At 49.1% G+C, this 24,325-nt stretch overlaps 1 protein-coding gene across 1 annotated transcript in view; it reads left to right on the plus strand.

The window, feature by feature from the left end:
* The window catches only part of LOC120946099 (cytosolic phospholipase A2 gamma-like), a gene marked incomplete at its 3' end in the record, with an annotated part of 99,083 nt that overhangs the window by 26,791 nt on the left and 47,967 nt on the right, over positions 1-24,325 (plus strand). The window contains exons 5-11 of the mRNA XM_040360856.1: positions 69-177; positions 1,422-1,562; positions 3,426-3,476; positions 17,115-17,150; positions 19,754-19,783; positions 21,221-21,253; positions 23,518-23,556. Of these exons, the coding sequence (XP_040216790.1) occupies positions 69-177; positions 1,422-1,562; positions 3,426-3,476; positions 17,115-17,150; positions 19,754-19,783; positions 21,221-21,253; positions 23,518-23,556 (439 nt within the window). The remainder of the gene's footprint in view (positions 1-68; positions 178-1,421; positions 1,563-3,425; positions 3,477-17,114; positions 17,151-19,753; positions 19,784-21,220; positions 21,254-23,517; positions 23,557-24,325) is intronic.

Consider the following 24,325-nt stretch of genomic DNA (forward strand, 5'->3'; position numbering starts at 1 on the left):
TTATTAAAACAAGTAGAAATGTCAGGAAGGGCATTGAGTTGATAAATATTCATCTTTTTCTTCTGCAGATCAATGAAGGGAAGCTGTCCAATCACAAGGAGACGTGTGAGGACGGCGAGGTCCCTTATCCCATCTACTCTGCTGTGAGGAAGTACAAAATACACGAAAGCAAAGCAGGTGATTAAAAAACACCAAAAGAAATCTCTATTTGTGGGAAAAAAAACAGTATAAAAATGTAGTTTGGATACAATGTTGCATGACCGTACCATTGACATTCAAAGCGTGACGGTGCTGTAAGCTGGAAATTGGCCTGGGCAGGAAGGGGGGGGGGGGGGGGGGTACCGTGTATTGAAGTGGTTAAGAAAAAAAAAATGTGTTTGTTCAATTTATAGAAATTTTCTGTCCTGCTCTTTCCTCTGTTCTCACCACTGCAGTCTAAAAAATAAATCTCAATTTCACCCCCACCAACCATTAAGAAAATCCGATGAATGTTTCCCGAAAACAAAAGTTTTTAAGCAAAATTATTCTACTACATGCTTCACAGTTGCTGCTTTTTTTTCTTTCTTGTCCTTGATGAAGATTGGAAGTTCATTGGCCCGGATTCAGTAACAATTGCGCTTTTTTTACGGAGGTGCAGGGCAAAGTTTTTGCCCTGCGCCCCCGCAATTTTTTTGCGCTGCCCTCGATTCCGTAAATTGCGCGGGCGCGCCGGCAAAATGCCCGGCGTAAGCGCGCGCAATTTAAATGATCCCGTAGGGGGCGGGGAATCATTTAAATTAGGCGTGTTCCCGCGCCGATCGTAGAGCGCATGCTCCGTCGGGAAACTTTCCCGACGTGCATTGCGGCAAATGACGTCTCAAGGACGTCATTTGCTTCAAAGTGAACGTGAATGGCGTCCAGCGCCATTCACGATTCACTTACGCAAACTACGTAAATTTGAAATTTCGCGACGCGGGAACGACGGGTATACGTAACATTTGCTGCCCCTAATAGCAGGGGCAGCCTTACGCAAAACCCGCCGTACGGAAACGATGTAAATTGCGTACGCAGGGCTCGCGCAACGTTGTGAATCGGCGTTAGTATGCAATTTGCATACTATACGCTGAGCACAACGGGAACGCCACCTAGCGGCCATCGCAAGAATGCAGCCTAAGGTATGCGGGCATAAGAGCCTTGTGCCGCGCATATCTTAGGCTGCAGTCAGCGTAACGAGGTTCCTGAATCAGGAGCACTCGTTACGCCGGGGCAAGTAAGCAATTGCGCTGCATAACCTATGGTTACCTATGGTTACACAGGCGCAATTGCTTCTTGAATCCAGGCCACTGTTTGCAATGAAGAGGAAATGGAGGTGACTCTTCAGTGTGTGGAGGAGACGTCTCGGGATGGACAATAACTGGAGGGAAATCTTCTTCTCATTTCAGAAGCTTGGTTTGAGTTCACCCCACACAGGTCCGGATTTCCTGCCTATGAATGCTATGTAAAGACCGAACATCTGGGGTGTCGGTTTAAAGGAGGACAGATCTTGGAGGAGCAGCCAGAACATGACTTGATTTATCTTCAAGGTGAGCCGAATCAGAAATGGTCATTAACGAACTAAATGTGTTCCCAAGGGAGTGATTCTAACTGTGGGGGGAGGGGACTAACTGGGGGAGGTAACCGATCGGTGTCTTTATGTACAAGGGACACATCATCGGTCTCCTCTCCCTGACTGGACGTGTTTACACACACAGATGCACGGCCTTGTCTGTGTAACGGGGAATCGCTGATACCTGGCGGACATTGTGGCCGCCAAGAACGCGCATCGGCACCTCAGGGATGCGGTGGGAACATGTGCGCGCCCCCCAGTGTCTGGAGGATCCGAGGACATCAATAGACGTCCTCCCGGCATTGTAGAGCCACCTTGTGGCCGTCAATTTACAATGGCCGGGGCTCCAAGTGGTGGTCAAACAGAGATACACTTAAACATACCTAAGATAGGCTGGCTTGCGCCATTCTATCTTAGGTTGCAATGTTTCTTTTGGCCGCTAGATGGTGCTGCCATTGCGGCCGGCCTAGATTATGTAAATTAGGGGATACGCCGATTCCCGATGATTTACGAGCGTATGCCGGGCCTACACCGTCGCGTTACGTCGTTTCCGTACGCGATAGGCCGCCTAAAGTTTTTCCACCTATGAGGTGGAATAACAATGTTAAGTATGGCCGCCGTTCCCGCCGCGAGGTTCGAATTTTTTACGTTGTTTGCGCAAGTCGTCCGCGATTTGAGATTTACGTCGTTTACGCACGCGTCGAAATCAATAGGCCCGTACGGCGTACTTAGCCGCAATGCGCACTGGGAAATGTAGTCGCCCGGCGCATGCGCAGTGTAAAAAACGTAAAAAAACGTGAGGTCAAGCCTCATTTCAATACTACAAGCCCCCCTCCAAGTCATTTGAATTAGGCGCTTACGCCCGCTCGTTTTAGGCTACGCCGCCGAAAATTTGACCACCCAAAAAAAAAAGGACAACAATTTCATATGGGCACAGTGTTGCATTGACTGAGTAATTGTCATTCAAAGTGTGAAAGGAATGAAAGATGAAAATTGGCCAGGGCATGAAGGGGGTTTAAGTGCCCAGTGGGCAAGTGGTTAACAAATACTACGGGCCAGATTCACAGAAGAAGTACGCCGGCGTATCTACTGATACGCCGGCGTAATTTCAAATTACCCGCGTCGTATCTTTACTTTGAATCCTCAAACCAAGATACGACGGCATCTGGCTTCAATCCGACAGGCGTACGGCTTCGTAAGCCTTCGGATCGTAGGTGCAATACTTCGGCGCCCGCTGGGTGGAGTTCGCGTCATTTTCCGCGTCGGGTATGCTAATTAGCTTTTTCCGTCGATCCACAAAGGTACGCCCGGCCGTCGCATTCTCTTACGTCGTCGCTAGTCGGCTTTTCCCGGCGTATAGTTAAAGCTGCTATTCCGTGGCGTATAGATAGACTTGCCATGTTAAAGTATGGCCGTCGTTCCCGCGTCGAATTTAATTTATTTAATTTTTTTGCGTAAGTCGTCCGTGAATAGGAAAGGACGTAACTCACGTCGAAGTTCAAAAAATGACGTTGGTGCGACGTCATTTCGCGCAAAGCACGGCGGGAAATTTTTAAAACGGAGCATGCGCAGTTCAAGCGGCGGGGGGACGCGCTTCATTTAAATGAATCACTACCCTTACCCGCCCGATTTCAAATACGCCGCCAGAAAAACACTACGCCGCCGTATCTTACGGCGCAAAATCGCTGTAGATTAGAAATTCCGCGGCGTAGCGTAGCGTATCACTGATACGCTGCGCCAGGGCAAATGTCTGTGAATCTGGCCCTATAAGTTCCTTTACAATTCATAACGGCGATCCTCATTACATTCAGCGCTAACGCAGTCTTTTCTTTCTCTGCAGGATTGTGGGGCAGTGCGCTCGGCTACGATTGGGTTTGGTTGTTCTTTCATGGTAGGTGTTCAACATTTACTGGTTAACCCTTTCATGGCTAAGCCTATTTCTGACATTTGGTGTTCACAAGTTAAAGGCCCAGATTCTCAAAGGCGTTACGACGGCGCAACACCATTTGCGCCGTCGTAACTCCTCATCTGGCCTCGGGTATCAATGCGACTGATTCCTAGAATCAGAGTTACGCATAGATACCCATTAGATCTGACAGGCGTAAGGCTTTTACGCTGTCAGATCTAAAATGCAATTTTGTTTCCCGCCGCTAGGTGTCGCGGACGTCGTTTTCCCTGTCGCTTATGTAAATTAGCAAATTACGTCGAATCCCGAACGTACGCGCGTTTGACGCAGAAAATTTACGTTGTTTCCGTAGCCTTTCTGACGCGTTAAGTTGCCCCTGCTATTAGGAGGGGCAACCAATGTTAAGTATGGCCGTCGTTCCCGCGTCAAAATTTTAAAAAATTACGTCGTTTGCGTAAGACGTCCGTGAATGGCACTGGACGCCATTTACGTTAACGTCTAAGCGAATGACGTCGGTGCGACGTCATTTAGCGCAATGCACGTCGGGTAATTTACCCGACGGAGCATGCGCAGTACGCTCGGCGCCGGAGCGCGCCTAATTTAAATGGTGCCCGCCCCATTTGAATTGGGCGGGCTTGCGCCGAGCGATTTAACGATACACCGCCGCAAATTTACAGGTAAGTGTTCTGAGAATCAGGCTGTAAACCTGTAAACCTGCGGCGGTGTAACGTAAATCACATACGTTACGCTGCCCAGGAGCAACGTAAATGTATGTGAATCTGGGCCAAAATACAGATTTTTTGCTAGAAAACGGAAAATTGGATCATACTTACCAGTAATTTTCCTTTCCTGGTGCCTATCCATGGCAGCATACTAGTGATAGAGCTCCGCCTCGACTCCTCCCTCAGGACTAGTGAATAGAATAAATTAAAGGCATAGCCCCTCCCCCAACATTCTCCGTACTATAGAATACCGAGGGTGGGAGCGTATGCTGCCATGGATAGGCACCAGGAAAGGAAAATTACTGGTAAGTATGATACAATTTTCCGTTTTCCTGGTGCCTCCATGGCAGCATACTAGTGATAAATAACTAGCTTGACGCGGGTGGGATAATGCTTAACAATAAGAGTTTTTAATCAGAAGAGGACATAGCAGCCTGAACTGCCCTTCTTCCGAACTCCACCGTTGTGAGAGCTCCTGGGTCAATGTGGTAGTGCCTGAGAAACGTGTTACGAGACGACCAGGTGGCTGCCCTGCACACCGTCTCCAGCGATACGTTAGCCCTTGTTGCCCAGGAAGTAGCGACTGCTCTAGTGGAATGAGCATTCACTCGAGATGGAGGCTCCATATTCTTCGCCCTGTAGGACCTCTGTATCAGCTTCACAACCCATGATGCCAGAGTCCTGATGGAGGCTTCCTTGCCCCTGTGTTTACCAAAAGGTACGATGAACAGTCTCTCCGAGGTTCTGAAGGAGCCGGTGGCCTCTAGATAGGCCTTGAGTGTTCTGGACACATCTAGTTCGTGGCAGGTTTCTGTATCAGTATCTGCAAATATTGGTAGAGCCCAAGGTTCCAACAGGTGGCTTGTAGAGGCGACCTTCGGCATGAACCCTCTGAGTGGGCGAAGTTCCACCCTGTCAGGGAAGAAAGAGATGTGGTCTTCCCCAATTCCTAAGGAGTGGAGTTCTGAGATCCTCCTACCGGAGGTGATGGCTAGCAGAAACGTTGTTTTCAGCGTTAGGTTCCATAGGGTTATTTGTTCTACTGGAGCAAAAGGTTGGATTGACAGAGCCTCGAGGACCAGAGACAGATCCCATTTAGGGAAGGATCGTCTAGCAGGCGGACGGATCTTCAGGACGCCTTTAAAGAAGATGACTAGTAAAGGATCTTCTGCCCACCTTTTACTGGTTGCGGCTGAGATTGCTGCTACCTGAACCTTGAGGGAGCTTAGACTAAGGCCTAGGTCAAGTCCTGTCTGAAGGAAACCTAATACATGGTTTGTAGAGGGGACGATAGGATCAAAGCCGTTATCGGCTGCGTAGGACAAGAACTTATCCCAGATCTTCGAATATATAGTATTCGTTGTAGGTTTCCTGGCCTTTAAGAGGGTTGAGATGACCCCTGACGAGCAGCCTAGGGACTCGAACCTTCGCCTCTCAACTTCCAGACTCGAAGGTCCAACCTCTGAGGGTTTGGGTGAAGCAGTTTGCCCTGCAGCAGAAGTTGAGGGAATGCTGGGATCTTGACTGGTGGACTCACACTGAGACGCATGGCAAGTGGAAACCAAGGTCTCTTCGGCCAGTACGGGAGTATCGTCAGTACCTGCACTGATTCCCTGAGTAACCTCAGGAGAAATTTGAGTATCAGTGACCGCGGAGGGAAGGCATATGCCGTGGAGAACCTCCATGGGCATGTCAGGGCATCCACTGCTTCGGCTTGCGGATGTGGAAACCGGGAGACAAACCTGTCCAGTTTGGCGTTGTCCGAAGAGGCGAACAGGTCCACCTGTGGGGGATCCCAAGAGTTGGCAATCTGACGGAACACCCGTGGGTGGAGCGTCCACTCGTTGTTGTCGCAGAATCTCCTGGACAATGCGTCTGCTTCCGTATTCAGCTTGCCTGGGTGGTATACTGCTCGAAGGTCCAGGAGGTTCTTCTCTGCCCAAAGCATGATCGGCTCTACTTCCTTGAGGAGCGACCTGCTGCGCGTGCCCCCCTGTTTCTGCAGATACGCAACCGCTGCCCTGTTGTCCAGGCGAAGCAGAATCCTCTGACCCTTGACTTGGGATGTCAGGGAAGTTAGTGCCATAAAGGCTGCCCTCAATTCTAGGATGTTGGACACTACGCCTTGGGTGGAGAATGACCATTTCCCCTGTACTTTGGATTCCCCACAATGGGCTCCCCAGCCCTGTCCGCTCGCATCGGACGTAATTGTGGTCCAATGAAGGGACCCCAAGTGACGGGGTCTGGAGAGGTTCTCTGGTTCTGTCCACCATTGAAGACTCCTTCGCATCAGTCCTGTGATCAGGATCGTCTGGGACAGTCGGCGTTTCCTCCACTGCGCCAAGAAACCAGTCTGAAAGAATCTCAGGTGCCAATGGGTCCATGGGACCATGGGGATGCAGGCAGACATAGTGCCAATGAGGCTCAGGCATTGTGAGGCCGTTAAAACCGGACTCTGGATGGTTTTGATCATTTTCTGAATGATAATCTCCCTCTTTGGCGGTGGTAACGACACTGTACCCCTCAGGGTGTTGAATGCTGCGCCCAAGTAGACCATCTGTTGAGTTGGTGTGAGTTGGCTCTTGTCTAGGTTGACTAACCACCCTAACTCCCTTAGAGTTTGGAGCAGAATGGTTCGATGGCACATCAGTTGCTCTGGGCTGCTTGCAAGGAGTAGGATGTCGTCTAGATAATGATACACCCTTAAGCCCTTCTCCCTCAGGGGGGCTAGGGCAGACAATAGGATCTTGGAGAATACCCTGGGAGAGGTGCACAGCCCAAAGGGTAGAGCTTGGAATTGAAGGTGAGTATGACCCACTGCAAATCTCAGGTATTTCTGCACTGTCGGCTGGATTGGAACATGCAGGTATGCGTCCTGGAGGTCGACAGAGATCATCCAATCCAACGGCTGGACTGCTTGGATTATTGTCTGCAAGGATTCCATCTTGAAGTTCTCGGTGTGAATATACCGGTTGAGCCTTTTCAGGTCTATCACAGGTCTCCATCCACCCGTCCTCTTGGGGACGAGGAATAAGGTGGAGTAAAAACCCGTGAATTGCTCTGCCAAGGGCACAGGAATGGCTGCTTCCTGACGCTGGAGTGACACTAAAAAGTCTTTTAGAGCTTGAGCTTTCAGGGGAGAAGATGGAATTTCCGATCTCTTGAACAAGCTCCGAGGTGGAGTTTGAAAAAACTTCCAAGAGTGTCCCCATTGGATAGTGGACAGAACCCAGGGGTCCTGGCAATGGGTGGCCCAGGCTGAGGTGAAATGTTTTAGCCTGGCTCCCACCGGGAGTGTCAGGGATGGCTCGGCGTCAAAAGGACTGCTTTTGCTCCTGAGGAGCCGGAGGGGCTTTCATCTTCCTGTTTAAGAAGGATTGCTGAGTGCCTCTCCAAGGTCTTCTGTTGTCTCTGAATTGACCCGAATTTCTGAAGTCTCTTGAATCTGAGCGGCGGAACCTAGAGGGACCGCCTCTGAATCTTCGTGTTCTCCTGTCTTGTGGGAGCATACCAGACTTCCCTCCTGACAGCCTAGAGATTGCGTTATCCATCTTATCTCCAAAAAGCGCCTTCCCATCAAAGGGAATCTTGCACCAGCTCTGTTTGGATGAAAGGTCAGCTGACCAAGGCTTCAGCCATAAGGCCCTTTTTGCCATCACAGAGTGTAACATAGATCTCGCCGAGCATCGAATGGTATCAATGGCAGCGACTCCGACAAAATCTGCTGATAGCCTGAGTTCCTCTAAAGCTTTTATTATGTCTTCTGTTGGGACGTTCTGACGCAGAGCAGTCTCAATGTTATCTGTCCATGACCTAATGGCATTAGAGACTGACGTGAGGGCGATGGCCGGTTTACAGGCCGCTCCTGCCGCTAAGTAGCTCCTCTTTAGTTCTAGGTCAATACGCCTGTCTAGGGGATCCTTGAAGGAGGTGGAATCCTCCATTGGTAAGGTCACGTTTTTGGCAAGGCGTACTACTGATGCATCCACCACCGGCATGGAGTTTAGTGCCTGTGTTCCAGATTCTGGTAAGGGATACAACTTGTTGAGCCGGGTCAAAGAGAACTTTTTATCAGGCTTTGCCCATTCGTTAAGAATGACCTGGCTAATCTCCCCCATTAATGGGAAAATAATCTGCTTCCTCTTGAGAAAGGGAAAATAGCTTGTCGCCTCTTGAGGGGGATCATCCGCCTCTTTCCAGGAGATTGCTGACTTAACTGCCTGGATAAACGAGTTTACCAGGGAAAAGCTGAACCCTGAGGGCTCTGACTCCTCTGCTGAGTACTCCGAGTCATCTCCGGGTGAGGAGTCTCTGCCTGACCGATCAGTCGGTAGTACAGGTTGCCCGACTGTTGAGGGCCCCGGGAGACTGGATTCCACATTCTGAGCCTGTGGTACCTGCGAGGTCGGCTGAACAGGGACAGAAGCCAAGAGCTTGGAGAAGGAGTCCCTCATAGCTTTGTCCAGCAGTTCTACTGCATGCCGATTTTCCTGCTCGCGGTTGGACGCATAGTCCGTAAAGCAGTCCTTACAAACTACCTTGTCGGGTAGTGGCGTAGCCCCGCATGTCCAACACTTCTTCTTTCTTTGGCTTCTAGAAGATGGAGAGTGATCATGACCCCTGGATCTTGACCTCTGTGATCTATGGCGTGGAGATCGGGATCTTCGCCTTGATGAGTGGGACCGGTGTCGCGAGGAATCCGATCTGCGGACTGGGCTGTCATTATCACAAGATCTTGATGACTTTCTGGTCCTCTTGGAGTGGGCAGGGCTACGGTGTAAGGAACTCACGTCAGAAAACAGTGAGGGCACTTTTTATTTTTATTTTTTTTAATACTCACGTATCGTTGGTCCATCCCTAATGGTGTGAGGATCTTTATTACGCGGCGAATGACTCATTGCAGAGCTTGGGCGGAAGGATCGGCTGCAAAAAATATAGAGAGGCCGAAAAAAATAAATAATAATAATAATAAGTGAGAGATTTGAACAACGGACAAGAAAGGCACCTGTCTGCAACCTTCAGACAGGTGCTGCTATGCTGGCACTTTCCCCCCATCTCCTCCCCTCTTACCAACAATTTTTTGGGGCTGAAACCTAGCAGGGCTTAGCATCTGTCACTGCAGCAGCAGCCAAGCCCTGTTCTAGGTCTTTATTTAAGTTTTCCTGAAGGAAACCTTCCCCCAGGATCCGCCCCCAGCCAAAAGACTGGAAGTAAGGGCAAAAAAGCCCTGTTTCCAGAATCCAAGATGGCCGCCGCGTCCCGAGACGTCACCGCGCATGCGCCGCGCACGCGCCGCGCATGCGCAGAAGCGCTGGCGCCCGTGATACAGGAAGTACTGCATCAGGGCGCCGGGATCCTCAGTGAATGTAGGTGCCAATGCACCAATAGTGTGGGCGCCGACCAGCACGGCCCCCCCCTGCCATAACGAGGGATCAGCTGAATCCAGTGACACCAGCGGCTCCGCCCCTGACACAGGCCAGACCCCCCAGACTGTCAGAGCGACAGGGGTACCTGCTGAAAGTCAAAGTTTTTTGCACAGCATTACAATGGATCCTCTTTTTTTTTTTTTTAAAAGGAAAACATATATACAGCACAGCAGAAGTAAAACAAAAAGGGAAAGAAATGTCTGGCCTGGGGTAGTGGAGCCGATCCTTCCGCAGCTTCCATGTCATCCATAAGTGCTCCTGGCAGTTTGCGTTCCTATGAGGAAACTCTGCGATGCGACCCCAACAGATCCACAGAGGGGTCTCCCAGCTTATTAGCGCTAATAGCGGCCCAAGAACAGGGACTGCGCGCGGGAAAGGCTAAACCCGGCGGACGCTGCCGACTGCAGAGGTATGGACATACTTCTACTCTTCACCAGTACAAGAAGGTATGGAGGAAAAAAAGGAGAATGTTGGGGGAGGGGCTATGCCTTTAATTTATTCTATTCACTAGTCCTGAGGAAGGAGTCGAGGCGGAGCTCTATCACTAGTATGCTGCCATGGAGGCACCAGGAAAATAACTTAGAACCCCCAAACATATTGTATATTTTTTTAGCAGATAATCTAGAGAATTAAATGGTGATTGTTGCAATATTTTATGTCACACTGTATTTGTGCGGCGGAGTGTTTTAATAGCAAATTTTTGGGAGAAAAAATTATTTTCATGAATTTAACCAATTAATCCCGGGACCAATACGCTGCTAAATGCCCAAAGGCGTTTTTACAATTCGGCACTGCATCGCTTTAAGAGACAATTGCGCGGTCGTGCGAAGTGGCTCCCAAACAAAATTGGCGTCCTTTTTTCCCCACAAATAGAGCTTTCTTTTGGTGGTATTTGATCACCTCTGCGGTTTTTATTTTTTGCGCTATAAACAAAAATAGAGCGACAATTTTGAAAAAAATGCTATATTTTTTACTTTTTGCTATAATAAATATCCCCCAAAATATATATAATTTTGTTTTTTCCTCAGTTTAGGCCGATACGTATTCTTCTAACTATTTTTGGTAAAAAAAATCGCAATAAGCGTTTATCGGTTGGTTTGCGCAACATTTATAGCGTTTACAAAATAGGGGATAGTTTTATTGCATTTTTATTATTTTTTTTTTTTTTTACTACTAATTTCACAGTCATGAAAAAAAATCGCTGTTCGCCGCCATTAGTGGTAAAAAAAACAAATTATTAATAAAAATGCAATAAAACTATCCCCTATTTTGTAAACGCTATACATTTTGTGCAAACCAATCAATAAACGCTTATTGCCATTTTTTTTACCAAAAATATGTAGAAGAATACGTATCGGTCTAAAGTGAGGGACAAAACGTTTTTTTACATATTTTTTGGGGATATTTATTATAGCAAAAAGTAAAAAATATATGGGCAGATTCAGAGAGAGTTACGCCGACTTAACTCTGAATCTGCGCCGTCGTAAATTTAAGCGTATTCTGGAAACCAGATACGCTTAAATTAGGCTAAGATACGAGCGACGCAAGTCTCCTACACCGTCGCATCTTAGGGTGCAATATTTAGGCTGGCCGCTAGGTGGCGCTTCCGTTGAGTTTGGCGTAGAATATGTAAATGCCTAGATACGCCGATTCACAAACGTACGTGCGCCCGTCGCAGTAAAGATACGCCGTTTACGTAAGGCATTTTTTCCGGTGTAAAGTTATTCCAACAAATAGCTGGCCTAGCTGTTAAGTATGGACATCGTTCCCGCGTCGAAATTTGAAATTTTTACGTCGTTTGCGTAAGTCGTCCGTGAATGGGGCTGGACGTAATTTACGTTCACGTCGAAACCAATACGTCCTTGCGGCGTACTTTGGAGCAATGCACACTGGGATATGTACACGGACGGCGCATGCGCCGTTCGTTAAAAAACGTCAATCACGTCGGGTCACCAATAATTTCCATAAAACACGCCCCCCCCCAGCCTCATTTGAATTAAGCGCGCTTACGCCGGCCCCATTTACGCTACGCCGCCGTAAGTTAGGAGGCAAGTGCTTTGTGAATACAGTACTTGCCTCTCTGACTTAAGGCAGCGTAGCGTAAATACCATACGCTACGCCGCCTTAAAGATGCGCGCCCCTACATGAATCTAGCTAATAGGTTTTTTTCAAAAATTTCACTCTATTTTTGTTTATAGCGCAAAAATTAAAAAAACGCAGAGGTAATAAAATACCACCAAAAGAAAGCTCTATTTGTGGAAAAAAAAGGACGTCAATTTTGTTTGGGAGCCACGTTGCACGACCGCGCAATTGTCAGTTAAAGCGACGCAGTGCCGAATCGCAAAAAGGGGCCGGGTCCTTTACCTGCATAATGGTCCGGGGCTGAAGTGGTTAAAAAAAATGAAAAAGTAAAGTTAGCACAATTTCTTTATATAATGTGAAAGATGATGTTACGCCGAGTAAATAGATACCCAAACATGTCACGCTTTGAAATTGCGCACACTCGCCAAAAAATGCCTATAGGCGACGCTTTAATTTTTTTTACGGTTACCAGGTTAGAGTTACAGAGGAGGTCTAGGGCTAGAATTATTTCTCTCGCTCTGACGATCGCGGCGATACCTCACATGTGTGATTTGAACGCCGTTTACATATGCGGGCGCGATTTCCGTATGCGTTTTCTTTGCTGCGCGGGGACGGGGGGGGGGGGGGGGCGCTTTCAATCTATTTTATTTTTTTCTTATTTATTTTATTTATTTTTACATGATTAAATTGTGTTTAAAAAAAAATATATATCACTTTTATTGCTGTTACAAGAAATGTAATCATCCCTTGTGACAGTAATAGGTGGAGACAGGTCCTCTTTAACCCCAAATCCCTACTTTTCACTTCAAAGTATTCAGATCGCTAAAAAGGGGGTTCTGAATACTGTTTTTTTTTTTTACTGTACTATTTTTTTAAATCTGGCGCTATTGGCAGCTAGGGGTGCAACGGATCAAAAAACTCACGGTTCGGATCGTTCCTCGGATCAGGAGTCACGGATCGGATCATTTTTCGGATCGGCAAAAAAAAAAAAATCTCCCCCACTGTAATATCCACATGTCCCCCCCCACCAACTATAGTTCCCCCTCGGTGCAGACACCCCCCCTCCTCTCAGTACAGTGACCCCCCCCTCCTCTCAGTACAGTGCCCCCCCCCCCCCTCCTCTCAGTACAGTGACCCGCCCCTCCTCTCAGTACAGTGACCCCCCCCCCCTCCTCTCAGTACAGTGACCCGCCCCTCCTCTCAGTACAGTGACCCCCCCCTCCTCTCAGTACAGTGACCCCCCCCCCCCTCCTCTCAGTACAGTGACCCGCCCCTCCTCTCAGTACAGTGACCCCCCCCCCCTCCTCTCAGTACAGTGACCCGCCCCTCCTCTCAGTACAGTGACCCCCCCCTTCCTCTCAGTACAGTGACCCCCTCCTCTCAGTACAGTGACCCCCCCCCCCTCCTCTCAGTACAGTGACCCGCCCCTCCTCTCAGTACAGTGACCCCCCCCTTCCTCTCAGTACAGTGACCCCTCCTCTCAGTACAGTGACCCCCCCCCTTCCTCTCAGTACAGTGACCCCCCCCTTCCTCTCAGTACAGTGACCCCCCCCCTTCTCTCAATACAGTGACCCCCCCTTCTCTCAGTACAGCGACCCCCCCCCCTTCTCTCAGGACAGTGATGACCCCCCTTCTCTCAGGACAGTGACCCCCCCCTTCTCTCAGTACAGTGACCCCCCCTTCTCTCAGTACAGTGACCCCCCCTTCTCTCAGGACAGTGACCCCCCTTCTCTCAGGACAGTGACCCCCCCTTCTCTCAGGACAGCGACCCCCTTTCTCTCAGGACAGTGACCCCCCTTCTCTCAGGATAGCGACCCCCTTTCTCTCAGGACAGTGACCCCCCCTTCTCTCAGTTCTCTCAGGACAGTGACCCCCCTTCTCTCAGGACAGTGACCCCCCTTCTCTCAGGACAGTGACCCCCCTTCTCTCAGGACAGTGACCCCCCCTTCTCTCAGTACAGCGACCCCCCCTTCTCTCAGGACAGTGACCCCCCCTTCTCTCAGGACAGTGACCCCCCCTTCTCTCAGGACAGCGACCCCCTTTCTCTCAGGACAGTGACCCCCCTTCTCTCAGGACAGCGAACCCCCCTTCTCTCAGGATAGCGACCCCCTTTCTCTCAGGACAGTGACCCCCCCTTCTCTCAGTTCTCTCAGGACAGTGACCCCCCTTCTCTCAGGACAGTGACCCCCCCTTCTCTCAGGACAGCGACCCCCCCTTCTCTCAGGATAGCGACCCCCTTTCTCTCAGGACAGTGACCCCCCTTCTCTCAGGACAGTGACCCCCCCTTCTCTCAGGACAGCGACCCCCCCTTCTCTCAGGACAGTGACCCCCCTTCTCTCAGGACAGCGAACCCCCCTTCTCTCAGGATAGCGACCCCCTTTCTCTCAGTACAGTGACCCCCCTTCTCTCAGGATAGCGACCCCCCTTCTCTCAGTACAGTGACCCCCCCCCCTTCTCTCAATACAGTGACCCCCCCTTCTCTCAGTACAGCGACCCCCCCTTCTCTCAGGACAGTGACCCCCCCCTTCCTCTCAGTACAGTGACCCCCCCCCCCTTCTCTCAATACAGTGACCCCCCCTTCTCTCAGTACAGCGACCCCCCCCTTCTCTCAGGACAGTGATGACCCCCCTTCTCTCAGGACAGTGACCCCCCTTCTCTCAGTACAGTGACCCCCCCCCTTCTCTCAGTACAGTGACCCCCCCTTCTCTCAGGACAGTGACCCCCCTTCTCTCAGGACAGTGACCCCCCCTTCTCTCAGGACAGCGACCCCCTTTCTCTCAGGACAGTGACCCCCCTTCTCTCAGGACAGCGACCCCCCTTCTCTCAGGATAGCGACCCCCTTTCTCTCAGGACAGTGACCCCCCCTTCTCTCAGTTCTCTCAGGACAGTGACCCCCCTTCTCTCAGGACAGTGACCCCCCCTTCTCTCAGGACAGTGACCCCCCTTCTCTCAGGACAGCGAACCCCCCTTCTCTCAGGATAGCGACCCCCTTTCTCTCAGTACAGTGACCCCCCTTCTCTCAGGATAGCGACCCCCTTTCTCTCAGTACAGTGACCCCCCTTCTCTCAGTACAGTGACCCCCCCCTTCTCTCAGGACAGTGACCCCCCCCTTCTCTCAGGACAGCCACCCCCCTTCTCTCAGGATAGCGACCCCCCTTCTCTCAGGACAGTGACCCCCCCTTCTCTCAGAACAGCGACCCCCTTTCTCTCAGTACAGCGACCCCCTTTCTCTCAGGACAGTGACCCCCCTTCTCTCAGGACAGTGACCCCCCTTCTCTCAGGACAGCGACCCCCTTTCTCTCAGGACAGTGACCCCCCTTCTCTCAGGACAGCGACCCCCTTTCTCTCAGGACAGTGACCCCCCTTCTCTCAGGACAGCGACCCCCCTCCTCTCAGGACAGTGACCCCCCCCAGCTAGTACCGACAGACACTCCCCGAGCGGTGTGTCCCACGAGTGCGGGCTCCTCCTCTGTGGGTGTAAACAGAGGAGGGCCGCCGCCGGGTGTACCAAGATGGCCGCGGCTCCGGAGCTAGGCCGAAGCCGCGGCCTTTCCTAATGTTACGGCGGCGGCTCCGGAGCTAGGCCGAAGCCGCGGCCTTTCCTAGCGTTATGGTCGCGGCTCCGGAGGTAGGCCGAAGCCGCGGCCATAACATTAGGAAAGGCTGCGGCTTCGGCCTAGCTCCGCAGCCGCCGCCGTAACATTAGGAAAGGCCGCGGCTTCGGCCTAGCTCCGGAGCTGTGGCAATCACAGTGTGTTCCGATCCGAAGGGGGTGACCCGTTCGGATCACGGATCAACTGTGATCCGTTGCACCCCTATTGGCAGCCAAATAAACCGTAAGTGACGTTGTGACGTTGTGACGTTGCTTCCGTGGTTACATCCAGTCTGTCACTAGGCGCCGGAAGTGCCGGATCGCGAATCGGGTCTCCCGGTGGGACGGGAGGCCCAGTCAGATCGGCGCAAAGGGGGGGATGTCCCCCTTCCGCTCCTCTGGGATAACAGCCGAGCAGCTTTTAGCCACATCGGTTGTTATGTCTGGAAAGCCAATTGCCGAAAAACGGTACTGGGATGATGCCTGTAGCTGTGGGGGCCAAACCATCGATTTCAGGACTGTTTGTTCTTCTTTACACTGACATTAGCTGTATGTTTGGGGTGGTTGCCCTGCTGCAGAATAAATGAGGTGCCAATCACACGCCTCCCTGATGGTACTGCATGATGGATAAATATCTGCCGGTATCTCAGCATTGAGGACACCATTGATTGGGCAACATTGAGGAGGGTAGATCAGCCAAGGAAACACAACGCAGCAGATAAAAGGCACATCATGCTTAGTTCTCTTCCACATCGAAGGATGTCCAGCACTGCCCTCAACACAAAACTGGTGGAAACCAGCGGGATGCGGATACCCACATCTACTGTCCAGAGAAGTCTGGCCAAAAGTGGTCTTCATGGATGAATTGCAGCCAAAAAGCCAAACCCCCGACATGTAAACAAGGCTAATGCCGCGTACACGCGGTCGGAAATTCCGCCAGCAAAAAGAGCTTTTGGTCGGAAATTCCGCCAGCAAAAAGAGCTTTTGGTCGGAAATTCTGACTGTGTAGGCTCCATTGGACTTTTTCTGTCCGCCAGCAAAAGATTAAGAGCAGGTTCTCAATTTTTCAGATGGGAAAATTTCCGATTGGAAATTTCTAAAGCGCAAAATTCCGACGCATGCTCGGAAACAATTTTGACGCATGCTCGGAAACATTGAACTTCATTTTCTCGGCTCGTCGTAGTGTTGTACGTCACCGGCGTTCTTGGCGGTCGTAAGTTCAGAGAACTTTTGTGTGTGACCGTGTGTATGCAAAGCCAAGCTTGAGCGGAATTCCGCCGGAAGAATCAACCAAGGTTTTGCAGACGGAAAATCTGTTCGTATGTATGGTGCATAAGTGCCATCGGGGGGCCCGGAGAACAAATCGTCCAGTGCCGGATGACGACCATAGAGATTTCTGGTGACCATGTCTATGACCGTTGGAGGCCCGGGCGCAACGTTATGACGTCACGCCCGGGTACCCGGAAGTAAACAAAGCCACGGCTGTCACTGTAAGCATGAGATCAGTGAATTTTTTTTCATGATGTCATGCTTTCCAGCCTGGAGGAGAGATGTGAGGTCTTTTTGACCCCGCCTCTCTCCATAAAGAGGACCTGTCACACGCCTTTCCTATTACAAGAGATGTTTACATTTACATTTACGCGGTACTGCACACCGGTTTGTCCTGAATCCTGCTCGTTTGGCGAGACAAGGCCTCTAGGAAAAGCAAAACCCCCAGAAATATAAACACTGCCTATTGTATTTTTTTTTTATTAAATGTAAAATTAAAGATAATAATATAAAAGTGTGTATTGTTTTACAGACACCTACAGAAAATTGATCAAAGGACTGATTAGAGGTAAGAAGTCAACCTCTTGGCAAATCCAGATTAACGATAAAAGAAAAATGTCGGGTACTTCCTGTGATCACCTACCTGTCTACAATGTACCCCATTACCAATTCATATAGGGGGGGGCCGGGATCTGGGGTTCCCCTTGTTAAAGGGGGCTTCCAGATTCCGATAAGCCCCCTGCCCGCAGACCCCCATAACCACTGGGCAAGGGTTGTGGGGGTGAGGCCCTTGTCCCCATCAACATGGGGACATGGTGCTTTGAGGGGTCACAGACCCCCAAAGCATCCTCCCCATGTTGAGGGCATGTGGCCTGGTACGGTTTAGGAGGGGGGCGCTCTCTCACCCCCCCTCTTTTCCTGCAGCCTGCCAGGTTGCATGCTCAGATAAAGGGTCTGGTATGGATTTTTGGGGGGAACCCTATGCCATTTTATTTTATTTTGGCGTGTGGTTACCCTTCAAATCCATACCAGACCTGAAAGGTCTGGTATGGATTTGAAGGGGACCCCTACACATTTTTTTTTTTAATTTTGGTTCGGGGTTCCCCTTAAAATTCATACCAGACCCAAAGGGCCTAGTAATAGAGTGGGGAGGGGGGGGGACCAATGCTGTTTTTTTCAATGACTTTTATCTGTATTGTGGGACAATTCATTATAGCCGCAAGTAGTTTTAAATGACTTTTTTTCCTTTAGAAATGTAATTTTGTGCAGGGACAGTTCTAAGCACGGGAAACATGCAACATCGTGGCTATGGACCTCAAAGCATCCTCCCCATGTTGAGGGCATGTGGCCTGGTACGGTTCAGGAGGGGTAGGGCGCTCTCTCGTCCCCCCCTCTTTTCCTGCGGCCTGCCAGGTTGCGTGCTAGGATAAGGGTCTGGTATGGATTTTGAGGGGGACCCCTATGCCATTTTTTTTATTTGGCGCAGGGTTCCCCTTAATATCCATACCAGACCTAAAGGGCTTGGTATGGAATTTGGGGGGACCCCACGCATTTTTTTTTTATTTTGGTTTGGGGTTCCCTTTAATATTCATACCAGATCCAAAGAGCTTGGTAATGGACGGGGGGGGGGGGACCCATGCCATTTTTTTTCAATGTATTGCCGGGACCCGACAATTCATTATAGTTGTGAGTAGTTTTAAATGACTTTTTTCCTTTAGAAATGACATTTTGTACAGGGACTGTTCTAAGCATGGGAAACATGCGCTACTTTACAGGCATACTATAGACACCCCACATTTAAAGGAATATTTCACTTTTATTGTTTCACTTTTAGCATTATTAAAATCACTGCTCCCGAAAAAACGGCCGTTTTTAAACCTTTTTTTTGCATTGATACATGTCCCCTGGGACAGGACCCGGGTCCCCAAACACTTCCCTGGGGCAGGACCTGGGTCCCCAAACACTCCCCTGGGGCAGGACCGGGTCCCTAAACACTTTTTATGACAATAACTTGCATATTAGCATATATGTTTTTTAACCACGACCCGGACCTTTAGGCAGCTAAAGGACCCGGACAGTTTTTGCGATTCGGCACTGCGTCGCTTTAACTGACAATTGTGCGGTCGTGCGACGCGGCTCCCAAACAAAATTGGCGTCCTTTTTTCCCCACAATTAGAGCTTTATTTTGGTGGTATTTGATCACCTCTGCGGTTTTTATTTTTTGCGCTATAAACGAAAATAGAGCGACAATTTTGAAAAAAATTCAATATTTTTTACTTTTTGCTATAATAAATATCCCCCAAAAATATATATAAAAATAAAAAAAAAATTTCCTCAGTTTAGGCCGATACGTATTCTTCTACATATTTTTGGTAAAAAAAAAATCGCAATAAGCGTTTATCGATTAGTTTGCACAAAAATTATAGCATTTACAAAATAGGGGATAGCTTTATTTCATTTTTATAAATTTAGTTTTTTTACTACTAATGGCGGCGATCAGCGATTTTTTTTTGTGACTGCGACATTATGGAGGACACTTCGGACAATTTTGACACATTTTTGGGACCATTGTCATTTTCACAGCAAAAAATGCTATACAAATGCACTGATTACTGTGAAAATGCCAATTGCAGTTTGGGAGTTAACCACAAGGGGGCGCTGAAGGGGTTAAGTGTGACCTCATTTGTGTTTCTAACTGTAGGGGGGTGTGGCTGTAGGTGTGACGTCATTGATTGTGATTCCCTATATAAGGGAACACGATCAATGACGGCGCCACAGTGAAGAACGGGGAAGCTGTGTTTACACTCACCTCTCCCCGTTCTTCAGCTCCGGTGACCGATCGCGGGACTCCAGCGGTGATCGGGTCTGCGGGTCCCGCAGTCACGGAGCTTCGGCCCGGGTCGCGGGCGTGCGCCCGCTCCCCACGGCTGGGCACTTAAAGAGGACGTACCTGTACGTGGATGTGCCCAGCCGTGCCATTCTGCCGACGTATATGTGCAGGAGGCGGTCCTTAAGTGGTTAATGATGAAGTTGAAAAGAAATAATTTCTAGAGCCTGAAAAACTTCGTTTTTTTACAACCCGAAAAATGATCGTGTGTACGCGGCTTTAGTCATAGTTCTGGATTTTGTGGATTTTCACTGACTCATCTCTCTTATTTTCTCATCCAACAGTAAAAAATGGAAGTGTGAGCTTCTTCAAAAGTAAGGAAAGTTTTTTTTTTTATCATGTGAATGTTTATTTATTTATTTTTAGTGATTTTCTCCATTATATAATTGCGACACTAATCATATTGTATTTGAATGTTATTAAAAATCCTTTTCAATCCGCAGCCTCTGTAATTTTCTGAGAATAAGTTGCAATATGGCTACACTGAGTTGTTCTGTACACAGATAGCTGAATTCAGAGACAGTTACGCCGGCGTATCAGTAGATACGCCGTCGTAACTCTGAATCTACGCCGTCGTAAATTTAAGCGTATTCTGGAAACCAGATACGCTTAAAGCGGAGTTCCAACCACAATTAGCATTTTTTATATGTATGTCCTTTCATCCTGCGTTTTTATAATATAAATCCGGTCACTTACTATTTTACAATCCGCCGCCGATCCGCATAGATATTCAAAAAAGATAGTTTATAAAACTATATCTACACCGTTGTCATTTTGCTTGTGGGCATTGTGAAGCCTACAGGCACTTAGGGCCAGATCCACAGCCCCGCAGCGCAACGGAACTTAACAGATTTAAGTTACACTGCCGCAAATTTCCTAAGTTAGGTATCGATCCACAACACACTTACCTGGAAATTTGCGGCGGTGTAACTCAAATCCGTCCGGCGCAAGGCGTTCCTAATCTAATGGGGCGAGTCCCATTTAAATTAGGCGCGCTCCCGTGCCGGACGTACTGCGCATGCCTGTGACGCAAATTTCCCGACGTGCTTTGTGCGACGTGACGTCATTTTTTGATCGGCGTGTAGCGTATTTCCGTATTCCCGTACGGCTTACTCAATCAACGTAAAATTAAAAAATTAGACGCGGGAAGGACGGCCATACTTTACACAGCAGTACGCCTGCTGTGTAAAAGTAGGGCTGGTTTACAAAAGTGTAACTAAGCGACGGGAAACTAACGTAGCGGCGACGTAGCGAACGCGAAAAAGCTTTGAGGATCGACGTAACTCCTCATTAGCATACCCGACGCGTAATTTCGACGATGAATGCCCCCAGCGGCGGTCGCGGTACTGCATCTTAAGATCCGGCAGTGTAAAACTATTACACCTGCCGGATCTTCTGTCTATCTCTTGGAAACGGATTCTGTGGATCAGTTCCAAAGATAGAAACAGGGATACGACGGCGGAACAGCAGATACGCCGGCGTATCCCTTTTGAGGATCTGGCCCTTACTTCCTGGAAGTCTTGGATGGGGAGTGATAATTGGACAGCGCACTGCATCCTGGGAAATGATGACACACATTTCCCAGGAGCATTAGAGGGAGATGATGTCAGAATCCTAGGTGGTTTCAAAGGCAGATTTCGTGGGACCTCATAGCAACAGGCATTTCCAGATGAGTAAAAAAATATATATATATTTTGGTGTCAGTGTTATATACAATTCTTACACTAAATGTTTCCATTCATTTTATCCAGGAGCCTGGAATTGGATTTCCTGGAAAAAGCACGGTAAGGAGACTTCATGTTCTGGCATATGTGATGAGTCCTGTATAGCTCTAACCGCTTCAGCCCCGGACCATTTGGCTGGCCAAAGACCAGAGCGCTTTTTTTTTGCGATTCGGCACTGCGTCGCTTTAACTGACAATTGCGCGGTCGTGCGACGTGGCACCCAAACAAAATTGGCGTATTTTTTCCCCCACAAATAGAGATTTCTTTTGGTGGTATTTGATCACCTCTGCGGTTTTTATTTTTTGCGCTACAAACAAAAATATAGCAACAATTTTGAAAAAACAAACAAACAATATTTTGGCATTTTTATTATTATTATTATTCTTTATTAGTAATGGCGGCGATCAGCGATTTTTATCGTGACTGCGACATTATGACGGACACATCGGACACTTTTCACACATTTTTGGGACCATTGTAATTTTTACAGCGATCAGTGCTATAAATATGCACTGATAACTGTAAAAATGACGCTGGCAGTGAAGGGGTTAACAACTAGGTGGCGCTGAAGGGGTTAAGTCAGTACTAGGGAGTGATTATAACTGTTAGGGGGCGTGGCTACGAGTGACACGTCACTGATGACCGTTCCCGATCACGAGGGGAGCAGTAGATCCCTGACGTGTCACTAAGCAGAATAGGGAAATGTCTTGTTTACAAAGGCTTCCCGCTGTTCTGCCTTTGCCAACCGTAACCGCGGTCTGGGAACACCTAGTTCCCGGGGCCCGCGAGCGCGCTCACGAGGCATGCGGTGGGTGTGCGCGCCCGCTAGGCGGCAAATTTAAAGGGACGGGCAGGTACGCTCATTTGCCTGCCCGTGCTATTGTGTCGACCTACATCTGCGTGCAGCGGCCGGCAAGTGGTTAAGAAGATACAGCCAGAGGGGGAAAGTTTTATAAAATAAAATACATATATATATTTTTTTTATTATTACAAACGATAACTAAAAAAAACTCCAAAAAAACACACAGGTTTATACTTACCTGTTCTATGGTTTGGCACAGAGCAGCCTCAATCCTCCTTCTCCCCTGGGGCAGGATCCGGGTCCCCAAACACTCCCCTGGAGTAGGACCTGGGTCCCCAAATACTCCCCTGGGGCAGGACCCAGGTCCCCAAACACTCCCCTGGGGCAGGACCCGGGTCCCCAAACACTCCCCTGGGGCAGGACCAGGGTCCCCAAACACTCCCCTGGGACAGGACCCGGGTCCCCAAACACTCCTCTGGGGCAGGACCAGGGTCCCCAAACACTCCCCTGGGGCAGGACCCGGGTCCCCAAACACTCCCCTGGGACAGGACCCGGGTCCCCTACGGCCTCGTACACACGACCGAACATGTTTGCTGAAACTGGTCCGCGGACCAGTTTCCGCGGACATGTTTGGTCGTCTGTACGGCCGACCGGACCGGATTCCCGGCCGAGCGGACAGGTTTCCAGCGGACAAATGTTTCTTAGCATGCTAAGAAGCATGTCCGCTGGAAGCCTGTCCATCGGACATGTTCGGTCGTCTGTATGACTCACCGGACATGTCCGCTCGGCTGAAAGTCACTGCATATCCTGTCCGCGGGGAATTTGGTCTGATGGTGTGTACAGCCATCAGACCAAATGATCCCAGCGGACATGTCCGATGAAAACGGTCTGCGGACTGTATTCATCGGACAGGTCCCATCGTACGAGGCCTAACACTCCCCTGGGGCAGGACCCGGGTCCCCAAACCCTTTTTTTTTAGAATAACTTGCATATTAACCTTTAAAATTCACACTTTTTGTTTCTCACGTTCGTGCCCCTAATGCCTCGTACACACAACCGTTTTTCACGACGAGAAAACTGCCATTTTTTTGTATTGGTCGTGAAAACCGGTCGTGTGTACGCTCCCTAGCAGTTTTCTCGACAAAAAAACTGCCTGCAAAAAAAAAAATTTAAACCACGTGTGTATGCTTTTCCGAGGGGGGAAAAAACCTGTGCTTGCTCAGAATCAAGTATGCAGACCAAAGGGTGGCACCATTTGAAAGGAACTTCCCCTTTATAGTCCCGGTGTACTTGTTGTACGTCACCGCGCTTTGGTCGGAAGCGTGTATGCACACGTCCGACCAAAGCGCGGGTGGGGGGGTGTTCGGCTCATCCCTACTGAACAGCAATCTGATTTAACTGGCAGTCATTTTATTTGATTTTAAGATTTTTTTAAAACTGCACTGTGATTTCTGAACTGCACTTGAATAGAGGCGAAGATATTTATTGTGTACATGTTTTCTGTGTGTTTCACTTTATGCAGATGAGCCAAAGAAGATGTATAGTCCGCCAATTTATTTCGGTAGGTAATGTTGTGGACGATTTGGCGATTGGGCCCGGTGAAAATAATGTGGCCATTTGCATGAATCGAGTTGTGTGGATCTATTTTGAATAATATGACTATTGACCTATCACAGAGAGATCTCGACAAAGTGATAACCCGGGGCAGTGATATGGGGGATGGAATGTAATTCTAGATCAGGGGTCTCCAAACTTTCCAAACAAAGGGCCAGTTTATGGTCCTTTAGACATAAGGTGGGCCGGATTTTGGTCATTGGGTGAAGAAAAGGTCTCGATGTCAGTGGGAAAAAAGCAACGACCCATCTTTGGTGTAAGTGGAAAGAATTGTGCCCCATCTTTGATGTTGTTGAGAAGCAGGGGCGGATGTACCATTCCATGCCACTAGGGGGCCCCTTCAGGGTTGCCAGCCTCAGTAAAACCAGGGACAGTATGTAAAAATATTTTTTTTTTAATCCCAAGATTATAGCTGCCCCGCCTCTCCAGTACCTTTTCAGTGTGTATGTATAGTGTGTAAGTATGTATACTGTGTGTGTATATTGTGTGTCTGTGTATACTGTGTGTGTATACTGTTTGGCCCCATAATCTATTGTCTGGGGGCCCAACATTCTCCTACTGCCTGGGGGCCCCATGAGTTGTCAGTCCGCCCCTGTTGAGAAGAATTGTGTCCCATCATTGGGTGTTGTTGGGAAGAATTGAGCCCCATCTTTGGGTGGTGTTGGGAAGGAATTGTGCCCCATTGTTGAGTGATGTTGGGAAGGAATTGTGCCCCA

Source organism: Rana temporaria, chromosome 1 (assembly GCF_905171775.1).
Source record: "Rana temporaria chromosome 1, aRanTem1.1, whole genome shotgun sequence".
Taxonomy (NCBI): domain Eukaryota; kingdom Metazoa; phylum Chordata; class Amphibia; order Anura; family Ranidae; genus Rana; species Rana temporaria.